The sequence below is a fragment of the Bos indicus genome, chromosome 13 (assembly GCF_029378745.1).
Source record: "Bos indicus isolate NIAB-ARS_2022 breed Sahiwal x Tharparkar chromosome 13, NIAB-ARS_B.indTharparkar_mat_pri_1.0, whole genome shotgun sequence".
NCBI lineage: Eukaryota > Metazoa > Chordata > Mammalia > Artiodactyla > Bovidae > Bos > Bos indicus.
In genome coordinates this window covers 60209034-60234515 of record NC_091772.1, presented here as the reverse complement: position 1 = coordinate 60234515, position 25482 = coordinate 60209034, and the positions used below count along the sequence as shown (strand labels likewise).

The 25482-nt window shown below is 49.7% G+C and overlaps 1 protein-coding gene and 1 long non-coding RNA gene across 2 annotated transcripts in view; one reads left to right on the top strand and one right to left on the bottom strand.

Annotated features, from left to right (window-relative positions):
• ANGPT4 (angiopoietin 4) overlaps positions 1-12120 on the bottom strand; it is a 46899-nt gene extending 34779 nt beyond the window's left edge. The window contains exon 1 of the mRNA XM_019972179.2: positions 11265-12120. Within this exon, the coding sequence (XP_019827738.2) occupies positions 11265-11573 (309 nt within the window). The 5' untranslated portion in view covers positions 11574-12120. The remainder of the gene's footprint in view (positions 1-11264) is intronic.
• LOC139186545 (uncharacterized) lies at positions 642-8119 on the top strand. Its single transcript, XR_011570164.1, has 3 exons — positions 642-842; positions 3220-3415; positions 6700-8119. It is a non-coding gene; the product is annotated as an uncharacterized lncRNA (long non-coding RNA).
• Positions 12121-25482: the final 13362 nt, after the last annotated feature.

Here is a 25482-nt window from a genome sequence, read left to right as displayed (position 1 = left end):
GTGTCCTTTCTGGACCAGTGGCAGAGCTTCTCTGAGCCTCAGTGGCCTCATCAGAAAATGGGGCTGACTGATTCCTCCTTGCAGAGGGGCTGGCATGGGCCCCTCTGCCGCCTGGATGTGGGTGCTTCTCGTCAGCTGGGGCGGGGCAGCCAGGGCCTTGGCCTCAGCTGTCCCTTTATGGTTGTCTGTGTCCAAACTTTGATCTTGAGAGGACTGTCAACAGTGAGGCCCAGCACATGAGTCCTTCTTACTCTCCCAAGTGTAGGAGCCGGGAGTTTAAACAACAGGGTGACGTTTCTTGCAGTTGCTTGCTCCCCGCCACTTGGGCATCAGCCCTTACCTGGAGTGGGACTGTGTGTCCATTTTGCTTGGCAAATGTCTAATTCGTGCTTATTATGTGCTTGTCACTGTCCTAGCCACTATGTGTGTTAAATCCCTGTTGCCACCCTCTGTGATAGGAGATACTATCAACCTATTTTACAGATGAGGCACAGAGAGGTTAAGCAACTTGTCCAAGGGCAAGTCCAGGCTCTCTGGGAATGATTCTCTTAGGCTACACTTCAAAGCTGGCATGACTGAAGTGACCACGTGACAGCACTTCCCCTCCATCACCACCCCAGCTCCCCCTGGGGGAAGGGAGTCAAGTGCACTCTAGATGGAGGGAAGCCTTACTGGAGTATCTCCGCCAGGTAGCACCAGACTTTCCTGTCTGAGGAACTCTGGTGGGTAACTCTGCCCTCATCTGATCTTCCTCTGCAGCCTGGAGGAAAAGAGCGATTGCTTTCCACTTGACAAATGAGTTTAAACCGAGACCCAGAGAGGCCGAGCGTTACCCACAGCTGGTAAGTAAGGAACTGAATCCAATGGCTAAGCTCTTTCTGCTCACTCATCACTGGTGGGCGAGGCTGACCCTGAAGACAGGGTGACAGGGATAGGACCAAGGTCAGGCAAGGAGGAGAGGAGCAGGTCCAGATGTCCACAGCCACTGCCCATCACTGGGGGTGGGACAGAAAAGTGGCCATGTCAGTTTCCGGCACCCCAGAGCCTCAAGAGCAGGGTAAGATCTGGGGAGGTTGGTCTCATCTGGGCCACATTCTCCTAACTCTCTGCATTCCAGCCACTGTGAACATTTTCCACTTCCTCGAAATCCCTTTGTTCTGTTCTACCTCAGGGCCTTTGCACTTGCTGGTCCCTGTGCTTGAAATGTTTTTCCCTTCTTTTCCTTGCCTAAGAACTCCTAATCTACTCTTCAGATCTCAGCTCTGTTCTTCTTCCTGGAGCCATTCCTCCATCAAGGTTGGGCCCCTTATTACTTACTCCTTGAACAGGTGAGCCCCTTCTTCACAGCATGTATTAATATCATGAATAATCAGTATACATGAGAAATTACCAGGTTAGTGTCTTTGCTGCTGCTTCTGGAGGCGAAAGACCAAGTCTTCCTTGCTTACTGTTGAATTTTCATCATCTGCATGTAAGTGACTAGCATGTAAGCTCACGGTAAACATCAATGGCTACTGCTTATGCTTAATCGCTCAGTCGTGTCCGGCTCTTTGTGACCCCATGGACTGTAGCCTGTCAGGCTCCTCTGTCCATGGGATGCTCGGGGCAAGAATACTAGAGTAGGTTGCCATGCCCTCCTCCAGAGGATCTTCCCAACCCAGGGTTAGAGAACCCAGGTCTCCCGCACTGCAGGCAGATTCTTTACTGTCTGAGCCACCAGGGAAGCCCTACCATCAGTGGAACGGGTGATTAAGCACGTGGAGGAATGAACACTCCACCTGGCAAATTAAGTTCAGAACGGTGCACACAAGTGTGTGCACACAATCCCAGAGTTTCCTAACTGTAAGGACACATGGCTTTTTCATGAGTTACCTGACTGTGTGTCCTCTAACCACTAGGGAGGAGAAGTAAAGTTGTCCCTGACAATGACCCCAGGGTGAATGTAGTCAAGTCACTCCCCCCGCCCAGGGGAGTGTACCCATCTGTAAAATGGGTAGTAGGGAGAGGCAGTCTGTGTAGTGATTAAGAGTGTGAGGTCTGGAACCAGCTTGCCTGGGTTCAAGCCCACCTCCCTCACCTCCCAGATGTATAAACTCTTTGGGCCTCAGTTTCCCCACAATAAGTGGAGATCATAACAATCCTCACCTTTCAGGATGTCGTGAGATTTAATGAGTCATGTTTGTAAAACACGTGTACTAGTGCCTGGCTCAGAGACAGTACAGTGTGTGGAGTCTCTACAACAATGCAGGGGCTCCAGAAGACAGAAGAAGCGACAGCAGAATTTCTGATTTCCCTACAAGCAGATGTGGTGACAGACACACTCCCAGACTCAGCAGGCACTGGCTATTTGGGCCTCACAGCAAACTCAGGCACGTGCTTACCACATCCCCAGCTCACGGATGGAAAACCTGAGACTCAGGCTTTTCCCATATTTGCAGAGCTATAAATCTCACAGACACAAGGTTGGGTGAACAAAAGCAAATTGTAGAAAGAGATGGACCGTGTGACCTCTTATACAGAATGTGAGAGGGACCTGGAGTAAGGGGTCAGCAACACAGAATTCACGGTAGCTATCTCTGGTCAGGGAGGGAGGTAGGAGTGGGGCGGGGGCTTAAAGGGATTGGTAAAGTTTTGTTACTTAAGCTGGGTTTTAGGGACAAGAAATTTCATCTGATCTTTCTCTATACCTTTTCATCCGTTTGAAACATTTCAGTAACCATTTAGAATGCACAGAATGAGCAGCAAGGAAATAACCAGGGGATAGTGATGACAATGATTTTTTTTCCCTCTGCGTCTTCACACAATTCCATATTTCTGAATTTTTGCACTCTGAAAATTAGTCAAAACCTGAGGAAAACAACTAGGGCTGTTGGCAAGAGGTAGAGCTGGGATTGGACCCCAGGTCAGCGTGACTCTGGAGGAAGAGGCCCCAGCCCCTCATCTGCAGCCTCTCTCCAGCTCATCTCTTAGCCTGGGGGGCCCACTTACAGCTTTTGCAGAGATTTCCTGTGGGGGTTCCCCTCAGCTGCCTGGGAATCACCTTCCTTCCTTCAGCCTCATTTAGCAGACCAACAAGTGCTAGACTGGAGTCAGGATCGAAGGGCCACAAGTCTCCGCCATCCTAAGCTTCTGAGGCTCTGTTTCTCTGTCCAAGGGACATAGTTTCACTTTCAGCCTCAAGCCCCAGGCATCTCCTCACCTGCCTGCCTACCCCACCAGGTCTCTGCATGCTTTACTTCATTTTGTCCTCACCTGAGGTGCTTGGTTCCACGCCCCACCACTTTGAAGAAGAGGAAACCGAGGCCCAGGGAAAAGAAAAAGGGACTTTCCCAAGATCACACAGGCAGGATGCAGAAAAGTTGGCATTCCTGTGCTGATTCCGAGATGGATTCCTTTCCTGGGCCGAGCATCCTCAGTAAGTTTTCCTTTCTTTCTTCCTTCCTTTTTTTTTTTTTTTAAAGATTAAAGAAAAATGTGGACCATTTTTAGTCTTTATTGAACTTGTTGCAATATAGTTTCTCTTTTATGTTGTGCTGTTTTGGCAGCAAGGCATGTGGGATCTTAGCTGAAAGGCGAAGTCTTAACCACTGGACTGCTGGGGAAGTTCCCCCAGTGTGTTTACAATAGCTGGATTTCCTGGGCTCTGTCAGACACTGTCCTCAGCCCCGCCTGTATATTAATTCATTTAATCTCCATGACAACCTGCAAAGTGGCTTCTACTATTGTCCCTGTTTCACAGACAAGAAAATTGAGGCACAAACTGGCAAAGGGAGAACACACAGCCAGCAGGCAGCGGAGATGGAATTCAGATTGAGTCAGTGGGACCCCAAGGCTCATGCTCGGTTTCTGTTGGATTTACCCTGGTACAAGGAGAGAGGTTGTAACAGTGAGGATGCCTAGATGGAGGTTTGCAGTCCGCTCAGTTCTCAAGGGCTGTCCTTGAAGACTGAGGTGCTATGGGGATCTTCTCTGGCAGAAGCTCTCCTTGGCTGAGGGCCTCCTGGGTGAAGGGGAAAATCTAGCCCCTGTGAGTTTCCCCTCTGGCGGCCAGGGGCCTCTGTTCCCCAGGCTGGGTACCCAGGGACCCAGGACACAATGGATGGGTCTCGTCAATTAGCCAGGAACTGGTCCAAGTGCTGAGAGTGTGGTTTCTGGCATTAGACAGTCTAAGTGTGAACATGACCCACTTTTCCTGGTCATGGGACCTTGGGCAAGTCACCTCACCTCTTGGTGCCTCAGTTTTTTCATCTGCGAATGGGCAAGCAATCTTCCTTTATAGACTCATTGTGAGAATTCAGTGCAATCATTCTCACAAGGCACGAAGGACAGTGTCTGGCACACAGGAAGGGCTTCATAAACGCCAGCCCTAGCTCCTGGTCTGTTTCTTTATCCTACCCTCTCGCTGGGAGGCAGCATTTTAAATTCCACTTTGCAGAGGCACTACTTGAAGCAGGTGGCTTCCCCCAGGCCCACAGCTGGTTGGCAAGCCCCCCTGGGACATGGCCCCTGATTCAGGCTCCATACTAGGCATTTCAGAGCCAACTCCAGGGCTAAGCAAACACTCAGAGGCCAGAGTCTAAGCAGAGGTTCAGGCTTAAGGGCAGACCTGGGGCCTGTTTTCTCACATTTCCCGCTCAAGGAGCAAAGGGGAGAGAGGATCTGTGTATCTTCCAGCCCAGACTGAGCTCTGGAGACTGGGAGGAGAGGGTCAGAAGTATAGGGCCGGCCGGTTCCTCTGGGGAATCCCACGTGAGGGGCCGTGCTGCCGCTGCTCCCTGATCATCCCTAGGCCCAGGGCATCTGTGCCAGCTGTTTCTAGGCTCCGTTCTTGGAAAAGGGAGAAGCATTCTTCCAAGAAGCAGATGCTGTTCTCCCCACCCCCTTCCCCAGGCCCGAACTGTCTAGAGGAGCCAGCAGTGAGGTTAGGAAATCAAACCCCAAGACATTTTGTTCGGCAACCGAGATCCATTTCTTGTTTGGATAACCAAAGGCCGAAAATGCCAAGAATTTACGGGCAGCCTGGGGAGGCCAGGGCAGTTGGGAGTCCTGGCCAGTTTGGGAGGATCTTGGGCTGGGCCAGGACCCCACGCTGTGCTCCCGCTGGATGCGCTTCTGACCCACATCCAGCCAGGCAAGGCCTTACGACCACTGGGCCGAGGGGCTGAGTTATTCTGAGGTTTGACGTCAGGGTCCTGGAGAGAACAGCAGAGGCTGGGGGGCTCCTGTCTAGCCCTTGACCCTTCTCTGATTGGCTTTGGGCACAGAAGGGGAAGAGAAGGAGGCCCCAGCTGAGCCTAGCTGGGAGTGGGGTGCTGGCCATAATGCCTGTATGTCCTCCAGTGTGGATGGAGCATGCAGACACCCTGGGAGGTAAAGGCAGGAGAGATGGATGGCATAGGAGTGGGCGGACCAGGGCGAGCCTGAGTGCGAGACAGGGAGAAAGCTGAGGAGATGCCAGCCAGACAGGAGAGAGTATGAGAGTGACAGACACCCGCAGACTTAGAGAAGGTGAGTCAAGCCACCGTGAGAGCCGCAGGACAAGAGACAGAGAGACAGAGAGAGAGAGAGAGAGAGAGGCGGAGATGCACAGGAAGACAAGCAGAGAGGGCTAGCTGTTCTTGGTACAGACGAGAAAGTAGAGGGCTCCCAGGTTTGGGGGTTCAGAGTCTGCCCCACTCCTGGGACCCTGGAGACCCAGCAGAAGCTCTGCTGCCCTCAGGTGCTGAAGGTGGGACAGGAGCCTGGGGACTTGTGTTTCCTCACACTTCTCATGCAACGAGGGCTAAGTGTGGCACTTCCTGGTTGAGAGGCCCCTGGCCGCTGGGGGATGACAGGACAGGAGAGGGTCTTTATTAAGCACCTGCTCTGGGCGGATGCTTTCCGGGCTCTGCCTCTCTTAACCCCACATCAAATGTCAGTAGGTGCTTTCCCTCTCTTGTCTCACACACACAGCAAGTATTCCTGAGTCTGTGGTGGACTCAGGAGCCAGGCGCTAACCACTGGAAGGCACAGCCCAGCAAGGGATGCCTGCTCTCCAGCTGGCTCTGCCCCCCACCCCCCATTCCCCTCAACATTCCTGCTGCAGCTCTTCACCCAGATGAAGGAGTGGAGCAGAGCCAAGAGCTGATGTGCAGCCCACCGAGCTGATGGCTCCAGACATGAGTCACTGGGGCAGAGGCTTCCAGGAGGAGGGGGAGGGGGAGGAAAAGGAGACCAGTGGGAGGAAGGGAAGGGGAGCAGTGTGTGGAAGGGAGTGAGGAAGGGGGAAAGGGAGCAGGGATGGGGCATCCCCATGCACCCTGAGCACAGGCGGAATAGCTGGAAGAAGAGAGTGGGTATTAGGGAATTTGGGATTCTGGAAGGGAGCACCCCATTGTCTCAGATCTGGCCTCCCCTACCTCCTTCACACCCTCCAGAGTTGTAGGAGGAACACAGACTTTGGAGAAGTGGACTTTGGGTCTCCCTGCTGTGCCATTCTGGCAAGTTCCTTCCCCTCTCTGGCCTCTCAGTTTGCTCATCTGTACACTGGACTGGGAACAGGGAGAGGGGTTGGGGCCACGAGGGAGGGAGGCTCTTCTCTGCAACTTCCCAAATGAATGAGACTTGCTGAGAGTTTGGTCTGGAAGGCCAGTCTTCCCCAGGCATCCCCGATGGCAATGGTGATGAGACTATTTTAAAACTCATTTTTTTTTTTCTAAGAGATTGTAGCAGAAGCCAAAAAAAGGCCCTCAAGTTTCAAAGGCCCTGAGATAAGCCCAGACCAAGAGAATGCCTGAGAGAAGAGCCAGAAGAAGGTCACGGTCACAGAAGGTAGCAAGTATTCTTGACTGGAGTGAGAGAGATGACTGTCCAGGTGCCTCATACCCCTGAGCCAGGGGCCTTGTGTCTTATTTCAGAAGGAAGGACTCAAGAATTTCAGGATTTGTCTTTTTTTCCAGGGAGAGTTCCTCATGGAAACAGCCAACATTGATTGAGAATTTACTGTATGACAGGTGCTGGGCCAAGGACTTCATATGCGTTATCTCATTAAACCTTCTTAGAGGTAGGTAATGTCACTGTATTTTATCGGCGAGGAAACGGAGATTCAGAGAGGTGAAGCAACTTGCCATAGGTTACACAGTTAGAAAAGGGCAGAATGAGTCTCGAATTCAAAAAGTTGGGCTCCAGAGTTGGGGCTCTCACCTTCCAGGCTGTGCTGCTGCCTAAAGAGGTGACGGGACCCAGAGAAAAGTGACTGCTGATGGGGTCTGACCTTGGGGCAGGCTCCACTGGCACAGGGTGACCTGGAAGTAACCCAAAGACCAAAGGGCCTGAAGGGAACACTCAACCCAAGCATACTCAGGAGATGGCAGGACAAACCTCTGCTTGGACCCCAATAGAGACTGGGTAAGACTGGGAACTGCAGAGAACACCAGCGTGGAAAAGTGACTCTCCCTGCCCTAAGCTACCTGCCACCCTTGGATTGACCAGGACCAGCGGTGCAGGGCTCCGATAGAGATGATGCTGAATTAAGTAATAGCCAGTTGAGCTACTGTACCCCTGCCCAGGTGAGTTACCCATGCAGCCGAAAGGGTGAGTTAGCGGTCTCCCTGATCCTCGCAGCCAACCCTCTACCATACTATTGTTGTATCCACTTTGAGGAAGGGAAAACTGAGCCTTGCTCATCCACAACCACGTGGCAAGTAAGTTCTGGGGCTGGGATGTAAACTCAGGTCCACCTGATTCCCACATGGGAATTCTTTAGCCCCACAGTGCTCCATGGTGAGCCCTGCCCGGGATTATCAGGCTATGTGGACAGATATCTGGGGAGGACACTCCACTGCCAGATGAAGAGGTGAGCTGAGCGACCTCCTAACCTGAAACCCACTGGTTTAAATCCATCATCTGGCTCAACCAATGTTATTCAAGCACCAGGCACCCAGGGGAGTTGAAATGGATGAGAAGGTGAGGCTTGGGGTAGAGAAAGCAGGTGCAAGGTGAGAGCAGTGTCCAGGAGAGAGGTGACAAGAGCCAGGGCAGTGAGGAAGACAGGAGGATGAGCTGAGAAGCTGAGGGGATAGGATGGATAGGATCTGCTGCCTGGGAGTGGGGCGGGGTTAAGGACATCCCAGGGCCACAGATTACCTGTTGGCTGGGTGGTACTACCTTCAGCAGAATAGGTGGGGGGTGGGGAGGGAAGATCTCAATTTCAGGCGGCTTTGGAGTTGAGAAACTGTGAGCCTTCAGAGGGGAGGTCGGGAGCCCTTCAGACGTTGGTTTGGTATCATCATGGGGGTGGGGGGAGATGGTGCTGCGGGAGTACTGGGAGGGCAGCCCTGGGGGTTGTGCCACAAAGTATGAGAGGAAACAACAAACAGAGACTCTGCCCTGGAAACAGCAACATTTCAGGAGAAGGGGAGGAGCAGGATTGGCCTGAGAGACGGGAGGATCACTGTGCATCCATCCATTCAACAGACATGCATTGCATGCCTACTATGTGCCAGGCACTGTTCTAGGCCCTGAGAACCCAGTAGCAAACAAAACAGACTTGGCCCCTGTCTTCTTGGAGCTCACAGACCGAAAGAAATGTTTTTAAGAACAGGTGGTAGTAGGTGCTAAGGGAGGAAACCAAAGCTGGGTAAATGGACCATAAGGAGGGTGGCTATTTTAAATGTGGTGGACAGGAATGGCCTTTCCGAGGAGGTGACGTTTAAGTAGCAGACCTGAGGTGCGTCAGGAGTGAGCCACATACACGTCTGGGTGAGGGGTGTTGCAGCTAGCAAGGATTTTCACTCAATAAGAGAATAACTAAAGAGAATGGGAGCCCCAGGAGGGTTTTGAGGAGAAACTAACCTAGCTTAGGTTTTAACAGGACCCCTCTGTCTGCTGAATACAGAATGGACTACTGGGGTCTGGGTGGAAATGGAGCTTAAGACAGCAGTTGTGATGACCATCCAAGTAGGAGATGGAGGTGGCTGGTCCAGGATGGAGGTAGGGAAAGCAGTCAGAGTGGTAGATGAGGACTGGTTGATGGAGACAGTTTCTGGAAGGATGATATTGGTTAGCGATACTAAATTTGCCAAGAGGTCAAGTAAGATGAAGACTGAGCCGTGGCCACTGGATGTAGGAAATGGGAAGTGGGAGGCTACTTAGGAAAAGGATGGGATGAAGGAGGAAGTAGAGGCAGAGCTTGTAGACTTCTGAGAGCCAGGCCAGAAGTCAGAAGGTATAGGCTGGAGAAGGGTCTTGTTCTGTCTCCTCCTCCTTCTCCCCTTCCTCTTTCTTTCTTTCTTTAACATGGGAAATGCAATTAAAGACTGAGAGGAAGGAACAGCCTAAAGGGAGGAGTTGTTAGAGACACTGGAGGAATGGTTTGTTTGAGGAAGTTCAGGGGTTGCAGGGGATTCGACCCACAGTTGTGAAAGAGTGACTTTGGTCCATGGAGGAACCCTTCCTCTGAGTCAGAGAAAGGCCCTGGGGACTGGTGGGTGCATAGGTGAATCTGCAAGTGTGGGGTAGGCCCCATGTCTCTTTGAAGTAGGAGATCCGTGGTCTGGTGAGAGGATGGGCACAAAGTGAAAATGGAGGCTGAGGAGGAGACGAGGCTTGGCATGACCCTTACAGGACTGGAAACAGCTGCCTGAAGACACACAGATTTCAAGGCAGCATGGAGCCCTCTGGGATCCAGTGTATGAGGCCAAGAGCTCCCTTGAGGGGGGACCTAAGCATGGGATGGTGGTGGCTGTAAGTGTTGCAAGGTAGGAGGGGCAAGTAGACAGTGACTATGAGAAGATGGTGAATAGGAGGCTCAGGAGATAGATGGTCAGGGCAGGAATGAAACAGGAGTTTAAGTGTGTATTTGAGTATGTGCACAAATCAGCTTGGTTAGATAAGTGTAACTCTCCACTTGGGAGATGGTCAACCCAGGGTATGCAGAAGGTCATCCTTTAGAAAACAGGAGGAAGCCACTGGAACTCTAATTTATGTGATTTCATGTTATCTTCTTAAAGTTTTCATTTGTGTCATACCTTGTACATATTATATTAATAAGGTGCACAAATACTAAATAAATATGCACGTACTGGGGGAGCGAAACATTGTCTGCTGACCAGGCAAACAATCTGAACAATTTGAACCATGGGATAAAGAGGGACTGCTCCCCATCTTGGACATCATAGGATGCTTTCCTCACCCCACCCAGGGCTGAACCTGCTTTGTTCACCTCAGTTTCTTGCCTAGAGCCTGGCACGCAGTAGATGCTCAGAATATCTGCTGAAAGAATGGGGGCAGGGGATCCTAGAGTGGCCCTGGCATTGGGCCAAAATGGCAATGGGGTCCTCAGCCCCCTCATCTCTGCCACCGCATATCCAGTTCATCAGCAGAGCCCATTAACTTCCCCTTCAGAATATACTAGTATCTGACTGGCCACACCCCCTCCTGCTGTCCTGTCTCACGTCACGCCTCCATCACTTATTGCCTGGTCTCTTCCTTGGGCTCCCAGCATCAAATCTGTCCCTTATAGTCTATTCTGTTAAAACTAACTCAGGTGTGTCTCACCTGCTCAAAACCCTGCAATGGCTCCTGTGAAGCTCAGAGGAAGAGCCAAAGTTCTTCCGGTGGCCCTCAAGGCCCGGCATGGTCTGCCCTCCCCTCACCTCTTGGATTTTGTCCCTCAACCCTCTATTGCCCTCCTTCTCTGCTCCAGCCATGCTGCTGTTCCCCAGGCACCCCAACTACATTCCCACCACACAGCCTTTGCACTTGCTGGTCCCCCTGGAAATAGCTTCCCCCTAGAAACCTTCCCAGGTTGCTTCATCACTTCACTTGTTCTCTGGTCTCAAACGTCACCTCCTCTGAGAAATCCTCTCTGATTATCTGACTTCAAATAGCCACCTCTGGCCACCCCTTGCCTTTTTCTTTCTCACTTTGCTTTACCTCTGACAGAGTACATATTGTTCATCCCTTTATTGTCTCTTTCCTATCCTGGTCCGGAAGGGAATGTACTCTTCTGCTTACTGTTGTATTTGCTGCTCCTAGGACGGGACTGGTCCACACTGGAGGAATGAATGGCAGTTGGGGAGTTAGGTTTCCAGTTCTGTCTTCTCCCAGTTTGTCGTGTGGCCTCAGGCTCATCTCTGCCCCTCTTTGGGCCTCATCATTCCAATATGTACAATTCAGAGACAAGGGCCCTATTAGCCTGGCCATCTGTGTCCAGGGCAGGGCTCTGGGGTAGATGCTCCACCTGCTGTTCGCTGCCCTCACCCCCCTGCAGACCCAGTCCTTACCTTCTGCAGCCACTGCGTGTTGTTCTCCAGCATTTTTTCCAGCTGTCGCATCCGCTGGCTTGGCCAGTCTCCTAGGTTCAGTGTGGCCGCCGGGGAGTCCCTCTGGAGACTGTTAGAGCCCCCAAAGGCCTCGGGCTCAGGTGGGCAGGGCTCAGGCTCTGGCAGCACGAAGGTGTAGCTGCATTGGCCGTGCTGGACTCGGTGGGCCCGGCGGCGCCCAGCGGCCTCCTGCCCCCTCCGCTGGGCCACAGTTGTAGAGGCCACAATGAGAAGGAGGCCACCCAGCAGCATGGCTGGTGGGGAGGGCATCCAGAGATGTGGTGATGGCGAGGGGTGTTGAGTCAGAGCCCTGGGGCTGGGCCTGTCCACCACCTATCTCTGTGCCGTTTGCACCCGCCGCTGGCCAACAGTGGCCAGGCTTGCCTGCACAGCCGCCGCAGCTGCAAAGCCCTGTTTGGCCAAGCTCTGTCCAGGCGGCTATTTATAATTGCTCCAAATACCACAGCTGCTCCGCTTCCTCCCACCGCCTCACGCTCCCGCCCCCAGACACCCCCTCACCTCTATTCTTCCCTCTTTCCCTTCCTGCCTCCTCGCGCGTGTCCGCACGCTGCCTCTATGTCCCTGCACTGGCTTGCTCTGCCTGCCTCGCCTCCGAGTCCTTTTATGATCCAGTGGAGGCCTGGCCTCCCTGCCAGAGGGGAGGAAAGAAAACAAGACACACACACGCGCACACACACACACACACACACCAAACCCGCAAGCTTCCTGCTTCGGGAAACCAAAGGCAACTGAATTCTCTCTTTCTGTCTCTGTCTTTCCGTCTCTCTCTCTCTCCAACCTCTCCTCGCAAGGCTGAGATCTCAAATTTCAGCCCCCAGCGCCTTCTCTTTCTCCCCCCTCCACCTACCCCTTCTGATTTCGTGTTAGCCTTGGAACACAGCGGAGTGACCTTAAACAGAGCAACGGGGAGGGGGGCAGAGGGGTGAGGCTGGGGAGGAGGCAGCCAGTTCGATCTGTTTCTAGAGACAGAGAAAATCCTTGCAAGGCTAGGGAAGTGGGCGCCCCAGCCAGGCTCCCATCCTCACTTCTCTCTTGGGGCCTGGATGGGCTCCGGTGCTGTGATAGAAATGGGAGCGTGTTCTTGTCTTGAGGCAGATAGCGCTGCGGCTGCCTTTGGCTGGAACGGGCAAGTAGATTTTGGGGAGAAGAGCCTGAGGTACAGCAGTGTCTTGACCAACCCCCAAGTTAGAGGCAGTGGGCTCTAAATCCTACTCCCCAACCACTGACCCTGAGACTTTGTGTGGGCAGCTTCACCTCTCTCAACCTCCATACCCTGAGACGGAAACCTCATCTCGTGCATGAGGAATGTATATGAGTTCTCAGCATGGGGACAGAGGAATTTTTGATTTACTTGTTGACATGTTTACTGATTCAAATCCGGGCTCCACCACTCATCAGCTGTGTGTTTGGGCAAGTCACTTAACCTCTCTGTGCCTCTGTTTCGTCTTGGTGAACTGAGAAATAATATTAAAACCACCCACTTCACTGGGTGTGAAAATTATGAGTCAAAGCAGTGCTGGCACAAGGTGAGCGCAGAACAGAGGTTTTGGTTGTTGTCATAGTTACTATTATCTCCCCTTCTCCAACCTACTGGAATATAAACCCCAAGAGGGCAAAGATTTGTCCTTGGGAGACCTGGTCGCTGGGCAGAAGATGCCCAGGAGTTGGTTGGGCCCCTCCTCTGTGGGCTGCCTTTCTTTGCTGTTTTCCCAGAGTAGGGGCCTATCCGGCTGTTTGGTATTGTTTTTTTTTTTCCCCCTTTGTTTTCCCAAATCCTGATGAAATTTTGAACTGGACTAGCTTGGGACGGCAGCAAACTAGGGGCTCATCCGGGACTAAGAACATGAAACCAGGTGTGTGATTTCCTTTGGCAGGAAAAGGCAAGGCAGCTGGTCCTCAGCCACCAGCATTCACGGGGCCCTGCTCGCCCACCTCTGCCTCCACTTCCTCCACTGTCTCCACTGTAAATGGGGCCACACCACCTCCGACCTTGCAAGGAAGTGTGTTAATTCAAGTCTCATGAGTTTATCACAGGGCCCTGTACAGATGAGCCCAGAGTAAAGGCAACTGCTATTAGGATTATGCCGGCTAAGACTCAAGATAATCTCAGCAAGGCCAGCAGTATTATCCTTCCCATTTTACAGAGGAGAAAACTGAAACCCAGAGAAGAAAGTGATTTGCCCAAAGTCACACAAGACATGGAATCTAGAAAAATGGTACAGATGAACCTGTTTGCAGGGCAGGAATAGAGACGTAGAGGTAGAGGGTGGACTTACTTATAGACACAACAGCAGAAGGAGAGAGTAGTAGCAATTGAGAGAGTAGGACTGACATACACTCACTACCATGTGTAAAACAGATAGCTAGTGGGAAGCTGCGGTACAGCACAGGGAGCTGAGCTCAGTGCTCTGTGTTGACCTAGAGGAGTGGGATGGGGGGTTAGAGGGGAGATTCAAGAGGGAGGGAACATATGTATACATATAGCTGATTCACTTCATTGGACAGAAGAAAATAATGTAATATTGTAAAGCAATTATACCCCAATTCAAAAAACAAAACAACAAAACCCTAAAACAAATGAAAAAACTCTGGAGGGACTTGACTAGGAACTAGGAACTGGCCAGCCACGCTGGCCCCAGGACCCATTCCACTTCCCTCCACTTACCTGTCAAGGCAGTGCGTGAGGACACCGCCTCTCAGCCTTGGCCTCCTCATCTGAACACTGGAGGGAGCGTTAACACTGGAAGATGGGCTTCCCAGGAGGCGCTAGTGGTAAAGAACCCACCTGCCGTTGCAGGAGACCTAAGAGATGTGGGTTTGATCCCTGGTCGTGAAGATCCCCTGGAGGAGGGCATGGCAACTCACTCCAGTATTCTCACCTGGAGAATCACATGGACAGAGGAGCCTGGCGGGCTGTAGTCCATAGGGTCCCAAAGAGCTGGACACGACTGAAATGACTTAGCACACATGCATCGACATGACAAGGGAAGCTCCTGGCACACGTAATGCATTTAATCTTATTGGTTAAAAGAATGAATGAATGTTAACTACCCCCTCCCCCCACTTAATTAAGTAGACATGGTCCCCATAATTGCAGGAACACAGAATGGCGCTCTGCACAGAGAGGAAATAGGATTACCTACTCACAGGAGAAATGCAGGTAGAATCAAAAGAAGAGTTTTGGAAAGCTTGCCAGCCTTCTCACCTTCATTTCAGCACCTCCTTCTCACATCAGGCCCTTTGCACATGCTGCTTTCTCTGTCCAGAAACGACTGTCCACATGTCCTCACCTCCTCCACCTTTCATCAGCATTCCAGTTACTGTGGCTGCCAGAAAAGGACCTCAACACTTTAGTGGTTTAAATAAAAAATAACCATGTATTATCTTGGGGTTTCTGTGTGTCAGGAATTCAGGAGCAGCTCAGCTGGGCAGTCTGCTCCAGTCTCTGATGAGGTTGAAGTCAGATGGTGGCTACTGTTGTCGCTCAGTCGTGTCCAGCTCTTTGCAATCCCATGAAATGAGCACACCAGGCTTCCCTGTCCTTCACTATCTCCTGGAGCTTGCTCAAGCTCATGTCCATTGAGTCAATGATGCCATCCAACCATCTCATCCTCTGTCGCCCCCTTCTCCTCTTGCCTTCTATCTTTCCTGTCATCAGGGTCTTTTCCAATGGGTCGGTTCTTCACTGGTAGCTGAATCAGGGTCATCTTGAAGGCTTCTCTCACTTGTCAGCGCCTGAGTGAGCACCCCCCTCACTCCCTGCAATGATGTCTCCAGCATGGTGACTTTGGGCACCTGGCCTTCCTTCCTAGTCCCTCAAGGCTACAAAGGCATGTGTCCCCAGAGAGCCAGGTGGAAGTTACATCATTTTTTTTTTTTTGGCCACAACACAGCATGTGGAACCTAGTTCGCTGACCAGAGATTGAACCTGTGCCCCCTGCACTGGGAGCCCGGAGTTTTAACCACTGAACCACCAGGGAAGTCCCTACATCACCTTTTATGACCTAGCCTGGGAAGTCATTCAGTGGAAGCTCTGCCATATGATCAGGGTGTGCCCAGGTTCAGGGCAGGACCTCATCCCTCAATGGAGGAGTTTCACTGTCATACAATGAGCTTGCAGGACAGGAAAGTGCATTGAAGTAGCCGCCTCCGGGAAAAGTACAGGTCAGAGACTGACTTAGGCAGCTCATCCCTGTCCAAGCCAGAATCGCTCCTCTTGGAGCCCCACCCCTTTATCTTTAGCTTTCTCAAGGTGCTCGGAGGTTAATTACTTGTGTAATTACTCATCTCCCTCTGTTCCCAGCATTTGATATACAGTATGTTCTCAGTAAATAAATATCTGTCGAATGAATGAATGAATGAATGTTTGAACTGGGCGCTTTGTGTCAGACTGACGAGGGGCAGGAGTCTGTGGGGCTCCCATGGGGCTGTGGCACCAGGGCAAGTCCCAGCTGGTACGATGCTAGGAAGCCTCGGGCAGATCAACATTTGTGGCTGAAGCTTCCTCTTCCTTGGCCGGACGACATAAACAGGCTTGACCACATCTTCTGAGATCTTGTAGAGGAGAGCTCTGGGGGGAAGTCTGCACACTGTCAGGCCACAGGATCTTTGAACACAGGGCCTCGGGGCCAGTGTTGGAGATGGTTTGGGCATAGGTCTGCCTGGGAGGTGGAGGGTTTACACAGTGACCTCTTGAACTTCAGGGAAATGGGAGCCAGCCATTCCCACGAGAAGCAGCAGGTACCTAGGTGACAGCAGGCAGGAGGAGCTAGTGGCTGAACCTGGAGAGGAAACTGGAAAGATGCCACCTGGGGTCGGTTAGCAAGCTCAGCAGCGAACTTTGGACCTGGAACGGGCTTTGGTGACCTGCGTGCTGTGTGCTGTGGACTCCCAGTCCTGAATTTCCTTCTGAGCACCAGACCCAGAGCCATTTGCCTTCTGGAGGTAAACCCCTTAGGTCTCAAACAGAACTCCTCATTTTCTTCTCCTCTGACTCTACCCCAAATGAGTTTCTTCTGGATTCTTCCATCTCTGGGAATTGCCCAACCTCACCAGGCACCTGGGCCAGAAACCTGGAAGCAGGCTTGGCTTCATGGGTGTGTGACCTCTGTAGTCACACAGGGCTCCACTCTTAAGGCTCCCACGGCTTGGTTTAATGCTCTGCTGTTATCATCTCAAGATTCTTAGTAAGTTCTGAACACAGGGTCTGGCCCTTTTCGTTCTGCACTGGGCCTTTCAAATTACGTAGCCAGTCTTGCCAGGGAGACTTGAGGTCCCACCATCCACTTCACCCCGCCTGTCATCCAATCAGACCTGTTCTGCCAACATGACCCTTTAAATAGTTCTCCGCTCTGTGCCCCTCTTCACTCTTTGGGGCGTACCGGAGCCAGCCTGTCTGAGTTGGAATACTGACTTCCCTTCTCCCAAATGTATGTTCTAGGCCAATGTGCTTCATCTGTTTGTGCCTCAGTTTTCTCTTCTGTCAAATGGGGTTGATGTTAGCCATTACCAGTAGGGTTGTTAAAAGGATTAAAAAACTGATGCCTGGCACATACTAAGTGGTCAATCAATGGCAGCCAACGTTGTCATCATTCCCCCACCGTCACTCTTTTAGCCCAGCATCTTCATCCCTTGCCAAGGGGAGAATAACAGCCTCGGAACTGAACTCTTCTTTTTAATCCATCTTTGATGCTGCAGTCAGTGATTTTTCTAAGACACAAATGCAGCTCCCAACTCCTTTGCTTAAAATCCTTCAGTTTGAAACTCCAGATTATTTATATGATTTATAAATCCCCACAGGATCTGGCCTTCAGCCTCATTGCTCTTATCCTAGGACTTGGTACTTTATAATGAGGTATTGCTTTTACTTTCCAACACTCTCTCTGCTCTCTCCAGCTCAGTACCTTTGTTTGTAGTAACCTCTGCTTGGATAATCCTCTTCACCTGTATTTACTGAGTCCCTTCTACCTGTCTTCTGGGTCTTAACCTCTGGTATCACCATCTCTGGGAAGCCTTTTCCATCAACCTCCCTCCTTCGGTGCACACAGGTCCTCTTTCTCTAGGAGCCCGAGGCCCCCTGCCTGTGCTTCTCACAGCTTTCTCCCTTGTTTACAGGCTTTTATCCCCCTCTAGTTTGAAAACCTTTGCAGAGTATCAACCACACTTTCGATTTCTGTGTTGCCTATTCAAAGGTCAGCTTCACAGTAGGTTCTCAAGAGTGCTTGTTGAGCGGTCTCCTGTGCCCTACAGTCTCCACTTGGGGATGCCAGTTGGAGCCGCAGTCCCCAGGTGGAAACTCAGGAAATCACCCTTTCCAGAGCAAGGGCTGCAGGAACTTTGTTTGGGATATTTCAAGTATCTTGCCTCCAAACACTTAAAACAACCCCTCTACCCCTACTTGATTTTCCCTTTGCTGGCCTGTTGTTGCCATGGAGCCAGAGTTTGGAGAAAATACTCATATCCATCTGGAGAATTTGGCTTTTGTTCAAATGTCTTGGAGCAAAAGAGAACTTACTGGCTGATGAAACTGAAAAGTGTATTTATTTAGCTTCAGGCATAGCTGGATCCAGGTACTCAAATGATATTAGGAATTCTTCCCCCCTCCCCCTTTTCCTCCAACTCTAGGCTCTTGTTTTTCTCTGTTAGCTTATCCTCTGACAGTTCCCACCACCATTACCTCCACAGCTGATGACAGCAGCTCCAAGCTATCAACTTAGCAACACCCCCCAACCCCCCCAAAAGTGGAGTCCCTCTTTCCTGATAGCTCTTGGGAAAGTTCTGGCTTGTCCCATGGCCATTCCTGAATCAATTATTGTAGCCAGAGGGACGAAATACTCTGGTTGGTCAGGCTGGGCTATGTGCCTCTCATGGGTCAACCTCATAGTACCCAAAGGGATAGAAAGGTATGGTGGTTCTCAAGGAGACCTGGGAAAGAGAGACCAGGAGGGAGATGCATACTGATGGGTGCAGACCACCTGCCCACTGCCTCCCCATCCTAGTCATTCATCAGCTGGTTTCTTGGTCCCCCTGCTACCAAGCCAGTGGAGCCTTAGCATAACTGGGGATTCCGTGAGTTCCTACCTTACATTTATCTCATGAGGCAACTTGCCCCAAGTCACACACTGGAACTGATTTTTTTAGAAGCATGGCCCTTCCTGCTCCTGGGAACAAAGGCAGAGAAAATGGGATCATTCTTGGAGAGTCACTTGCTGATTTTGGATCCAAAGAAGAGGATTAAGTCACAGGTCTGAGTCTCCCACTCCTGGCCTCATCTCCACAATCCAGTACTTCCCCCCCATTCCCTTTCAAGCTCCCTACATTTCAACACCCAAGGTGATAATTGAAGGTTGCAAGTGGGCAACTTGCAGCTTCCCAAGCCTCTTGTTCTCTACTCTTCACTTCCCTGAGAACTTGACCTGGCATCTCCGAGGGCCTCTGGTGGCAACGGGGTAAGTTCTGGCAGGAAGCTCAGAGCTACTGACCACATTGGAGATGGTCAGTCAGTGTCCTCAGAAGGCCAAGAGGGATCTTGTGGCTCAGAAGTCATGGTGTCCCCATGATACTTTCCCCTCAAGACAGCAGTCTGTCAACTATTTCCTGCCCCTCCTTTCTGCCACCCAAACCTAGAGCCACAATACAATCAATGGATCAGAAAGGACCCAGGTTGGATATTGAGGTCACTCCTGTGACCCACACCTATTGATTAAGAGCTCCCCACTCATGACACTGAATCTTGATTCTGCTTTAGGAGGTGAGACTTGGTTTCTTCATCTGTATAATGGGAGAACAGTCCCTCATTAACAAGGTGTTGGAGTGGGGCTTCCGGTTACCAGGGCTATGTAATAAAGTACCCAATGCTTGGTGATTTAAAGCAACGGCAACACCTATTTTACTCATAAACATGCAATTTAAGCCAGATTTAGTGGGGATGGCTTGATGTGACTCCATTCAACATCAGCTGGGGCAGCTGAAGGCTAGAGCCTGGAATCATCTGAAAGCTCATCCGTTGATATAACTGAGACCTCAAATGGGGCTGTCGGCACTAATGGCTATGTATGGTCTTCCTATGTTACAGGGGTGAGGGTGGTTCACGATTGGCCTGGGTATCGGGGGGATGATTTCAAGAGAATCAGGCAGAAGGCACATGACCTTTGCCACCTAGCCTCATGAATCATGCAAGGCCAGCTCTTCTCCACTCTATTCATAGAGGCAGTCACGAAGTCCCATCCGAGGTCAAGGAGCAGGGCAACAGACTACCTCTTAATGGAGAGTGGCCAGGTTTTGGAAGAGCATGTGGGATGGGAGATGTGGCCTTTTTTGGAAAAATATAATCTGCCACAGAAGGGCAGGACGAGAAAATGCCATTTAAGTGTTTAGTGCAGAAGTGCTTAATCGTTGGTAGCTGTTATTACTACCCCTGCTATTATGGGAAAGATCCAGCATCTCTTTGCACCAAAGTGTCCTCCAGACCTTCTGATGGCTAAAGGTATAGGAGGAAGTGAGATTATTTCCATTGGGAGTGCCAGAGAAATTGGCCCAGAAATACTCTGGGATTTGTCCAAAGTCACCCACCGTATCAGCACGCAGGCCAGTGCCCACCAGACAAGCTTCACATGGCTGCCTCTGCTGTTAGCAACAATTGCCTCTCCCCAGAGTCTCCATTTGGGCCTTGGTTTCCCCTCTGAACGATGGCAGTGTGCGGGCTCTGCCACCCCAGAGGGGACCAGGATGGAGTACATGCACCGCGTGGCTGTGCCGCTCAGGCTGGGCCACCATCCATATCCGTCCTTTCTCAGGCCTGGGGAGCCCCACTGCCTCTGAGCCCACGCCTGGCACTCACTGCAGGACTTGAAGAGTGAGGCTGCCAGGTCGGAGGGCAGATCTATTTTGGAACCTGGCATCCCCGGGAGGCCCAGGGGAGCCTGTGACCCAGAGAACCAACAGGCCCCTCTGTATTTTGTTTGTTTTTATTAAACAAGCACAGCATGTCCCTTGCAGAAGAATCAGAAGATACATACTAGCCAGAAGGGAAAAAAATACACGGTGCCTGAGCTCTCCCAAGCCAGGGGCAAAAACCATAGCGAACATTTTGGAGTATCTTTCCCCCAACCATTCTACAAATAGATGCATATATTTTGGGGTGGTTTTGTAGGAAAAAAAAACGAAACCATAAACAAACCTCCCCCAAACCTCAAAGCAACATTTTCTAAGTCATTTTTAATTTCATTTTACTTACACTGGGTTTATTTTTTTGACACAGGAACTTAAAAAAATGCACAAGGTAATATAATACCACCCCCTATACCCATCACTCCAAATGGGCATCTGTCAACATTTTGCAAGTTTTCCCAGATTTTTTAAAGACATGAAATACTATTACAGGTTAAGTCGGCCTCCCCGACATCCTCCTCCAGTCTTGTTTTCTCTTCTCCAGGCCCACAGGTCCATATGCACGTATCCGTAAATAGTGATACAATTTTTGTGTTTTCAAAACTCAAACGTATGCTATTAAACTATAAGCAGTGTCCTGCGGGCACACTGTGTTTTCCAGATCTACACAAATATCACATATAGATCCTGTGACTGGAGTCCTCGTCTTTCCATGGCTGTGCAGCTGTGCAGCATGTAATCACACTACTTTCCATTTATTCAGCCTCCGTGGATGGACATGGGGTGAATGCAATTCTTCAGTAGTTCCTAACCAGGCTTCTGTGGCTCTTACACACTAGCCCTTGTGCCATGAGCAAGTGCTTATGTAGGGTATTAATGGAGGGGTGCTCCTTCTGGGACATGGGGGACATGTGTGGCCAGTCTGGGTAGATTTCCAGTCTGTGCTTCCAAGTGGAGTGGCTGCACAAGTTTCCATTCTCTACACTCCTGCCATCCCTTGGTACTGTCACACTTTACTTCTGTAGCAATCTGATGGCTATGAAATGGTATATGTAATTTCATAGCCCACACTTCCTATGTATTTAATGCTCTAGGCGTGCTGCAGTCCACGGGGTTGCAGAGAGTCAGAGACGACTGAGTGACTGAACTGAACTGAAGTATTATGAAGTACTTTCTACAGCAGAAGAAAGTTCTCAAAGCACATGTTTAATGGTGACATGAGCCTCCACTTGTACAGCCAAGGTTTTCTTAATTCATTCCCTATTGTTGGATACTGGGTTTTGTTTTGGGGCAGACTGCAATACTGACCACAGATCTCCACCCCTGTAAGCATGTTTCTTTGCAATGTGTCTTTCCAGCTCCTCCCTTTAAGAGATGGAGCCTATGTCTCCACCCCTTGAAGCTGGCCTTGGCCATGTGACTTGCTTTGGCCAGAGCAACACTTTCAAACGTGAGGCTTGAAAGAGGTTGTGCCCTGGGGCCGTCTCTCTTGCTCACCTGGAACCCTGGAACCGTGGTGTGAGCAAGCCCCAGCTAGCCTACTGGATGATGAGAGACATGTGGTCAGGTCATCCTATCACCCCAGCTGACATTAAACTGAACTCCAGATGACTGAGGACATTTCTGACCACCCAGACCTAGCTAAAGACATTCTAGACAACACAGTCCAGACCAGAAAAATTGTCCAGGTGACTCACAGAACGATGACAATAGTAGATATTTGTTTTATTAAGCCACCAAATTTGGGAGAGTCAGACACGACTGAAGCAATTTAGCACACATTAGCACAAGAGCTGATGTGGCTCCAGTCAGCTCTTCCTTTTGTTCAGCTCATTGAGGCTGTGTATCATAGGCAAGTTGCTGAGTCTCAGTACCTCCTCAGTAGAACGGGGGATAATACCTATCCCCCAAGTCACTATGAGGATAAATAAGATGGCACATGTGTCACCCAGAGAGGCATTGGTACCCGGCAGGTCCTCTTTCAGGTTCCGGTAGCCTTAGACTTGCATATTTTCTCATGTCCCCTTGGTTCTCCCTGCTTCCGCTCTTTATCCAAAGCTTCTGCATTCTTCCAGGTTTTCTGGAGGATATCACCATTTAAATGTAAAAGCAAACGTGAGAATTTAAGTATTTAATGTTCACTTAAGTTAACCTCCCATCCCTACCACTACATCTCCAGGTCTTGCCTCCCCTCAGGACACTCCTCTTGAAGTTAGGCATCGCCATGTGACTTGCTTTGACCACTGGACACTTTAAAGAATCTTTGTGTGATTCTCTGCTTCCTTTCCTTACCGCAGAGAACCTGAAACCCTGTGTTGAGACAGCAGTAGCATAGAATGGTCAAAATTTTTGGTTCCAGTGAGGTTCCCATGAACTCACCTGATGATTCCCAGTGGGGACAAGAAGGATGAGAAAGAAGAAAGAAACCATTGTTGAATTGTGCTGTTTGTTAGGTCAGCATAACAAATGCTATTTTGGTCTGACCTGAGTCCCTCGAAATATATACTGAAGTCTTAACCCTCCCAAATGTGAGCTTATTTGGAAAAAGGGATCATTGAGGATGTAATTAGTTATGATAAGATCATAGTGGAGTAGAACGGGTCCTTAATCCAATATGCCTGGTGTCCTCTTAAGAAGATGATGTGAAGATACTGTTACCAAATGGAATTCAGGTCCGCTCACTCCCCAGGCAGCAAAGTCAGTCTACTGACACTAGGTTCTACTAGGAAAGTACGCTGTTTATTGCAGGGCACAAAGCAAGGAGACTGGGCAGTGCATGCTCAAAAGGCCCGAAATCCCTACTGGCTCCCAGGGAAGGTTTTTAAAGGCAGCATTTGGGGTGAGGGTTGCAGCTCATGTATTTTCTTCTGATTGGTTGGTGGTGAAGTAACAGGGTCATGTTTCAGGAATCTTAACCATCAATCTTCTGGTTCCAACCAGTCTGGGGTCTCCCTGCTTGTGGTCAGTGTATAGTCACCATCTTCCACTTGTTATTATATATCCCTTGGGGAATATGTAATTGTTATGTATATCCCTTGGGGAGGAACTAGGACCTTGCTTTATCATTGCACCATTGTTCACATTATCATCAGTTTTCTTGCTTGCCTACTTTTCCTTTGTTTCTATGTTCCCTCACTTTCCTAATTAGTAACTGTATGAGTCTGCTCTTTGGAACTCAGGGAAGGCCTAGGAGACTAAAACTTTTTCTCTACAAGTAAGAAACGGGGAACACTGAGGGGCTTTTGTACCTGGGAAGATCCCACAGGGTCCTACTCAGTTCCACTACCAGGGCAGAATACTTGTGGAGTAAGGCAGCTGCAAGCCAAGGAACTCCAAGGATTGGTGGCTATCACTGGAAGCCAGAGGCTGGGAAGGACCCACACATTTCTCTGAGGAAACATGGTCCTGCTGACACCTTGATTTCTAGCTTCCAGAGCTGTGAGAGAATGCATTTCTGTGTTTAAAACCTTGTGGTTTGCTGTACTTTGTTACGGCAGCCCCTGGAAATGAATCTACCAACATACTCCGGCTAATGTAACAGTCAGTGAAGGTTCCCTCTGGTAGTCATCATAGTGTCTGTTCAGTGAGATTTTCTGTGTACCAGGCACAGGGCTCAATGCTCCACATACAGTATTCATTCATTCACTTTTGTATCATTTATATTTTTATTTATTTACCTTTTGCATACTGTGCCCAGCACTTCTCTCTAGGCAGTGGGGAAGCACTGTGAACAAAATGGCCCCTCCTCAAGAGCTGGCTGACTAGACGGGTTGATGCTGAGTAGGGTAACTAAGTGGATGTGTGTGTGGATTTTCTGAGGAAGTGGCATATGTAGAGATGGGAAGGAGACCCCACTGGTCCAGCTTTTGGGATTTAGTGGGCCCTTGCCTGAACTCTTCTTCCATAAGGGGAATAGGAAGCCTTAGCAAGTTCATGGGCTGAAAACCAAGGAGCTATTAAAAGTGAGGTTGCTGGAAAGATCCATGATACATTAATTTACAAAAGCAACCTAAGCCAAGATTTCTAAGGACGCTAAAAGCATGACTCATAAGAGAAAAGTTTGATAAATTGATAAAACTGTGGTATTGGCACAAAAAACAGAGGTATACCTCAAAGACTGATAAACTGAAAGTCATCAAAGTTAATTGTTTTTATGCTTCTAAGACACAATGAAAATAATGAGAAATCAAGTCACAGACTACGAGAAAATATGTGCAAAATATATATCTGAGAAATATCCGAGTATAGAAAAAAGTCTCAAAACTTAAGAACAAGAAAACAAACAACCCCTCACAAACATGGCCAAAGTTTTGAACAAACTCTCAATGAAAGAAAAGATACAAATGGTAAATACTCACATGAAAAGGTCTTCAGAAGCATTAGTCATTAAGTGTTAGTCACTCAGTCATGTCCAACTCTCTGTGATCCCATGGATTCTAGCCACGCCCCCCCCCACCCCCCAGTGGTAAAGAATCTGCCTGGCTCCTCTGTCCATTGGATTCTCCAGGCAAGAATCCTGGAACGGGTTGCCATTTCCTTCTCCAGGGGCTCTTCCCCACCCAGGGATTGAATCTGAGTCTCCTGCATTGCAGGCAGATTCTTTACCGTCTGAGCCACAGGGAGGAACCCCATTAGTCCTTAAGGTAATGCAAATTAAAGCCACAGTGAGAGACTACCACATATTTCACCTAATGACTCCAGTCAAAGAGACTGAACATGTGGAGCAAATGGTGCTCCCGTTCATTTCTGGTGGGAAGGCAAAATGGTACGGCCACTTTGGAAAACAATTTGGCAGTTGTTTTTTTTTTTTAAGTTAAACATATACTTACCATAAAATTCAGCAATTCTCCTATTAGGTATTTATCCAAAGGAAATGAAAACATATGCCCACAAATATGTATACATATGTTCCTATAAATAGCATTATCCAAAATTAAAAATTGCCCTCAAGTGAAAATTACCCCCAAATGAAAACAATCAAATGTCCCATTTTGTGACTGGATAAATAAATTGTGGTATGCGCACGCCATGGAGTACTACTTAGCCATGAAAAGGAATGAACCATGTAGAACAACAAAGATGAATCTCAAAAGCATTATCCTAAGTAAAAGAAGACAAAACCACAAAAGAATTCATACTGAGTGATTCTATCCATACAGAACCCTAACAAAGACAGAGCTCATCTATAGTGACAGGAAGCAGGTCAGTGGGTACCTGGGCTGGGGACTGAAAGGTAGAGATTGACTGGAGAAGAACATAACAAAGGAAC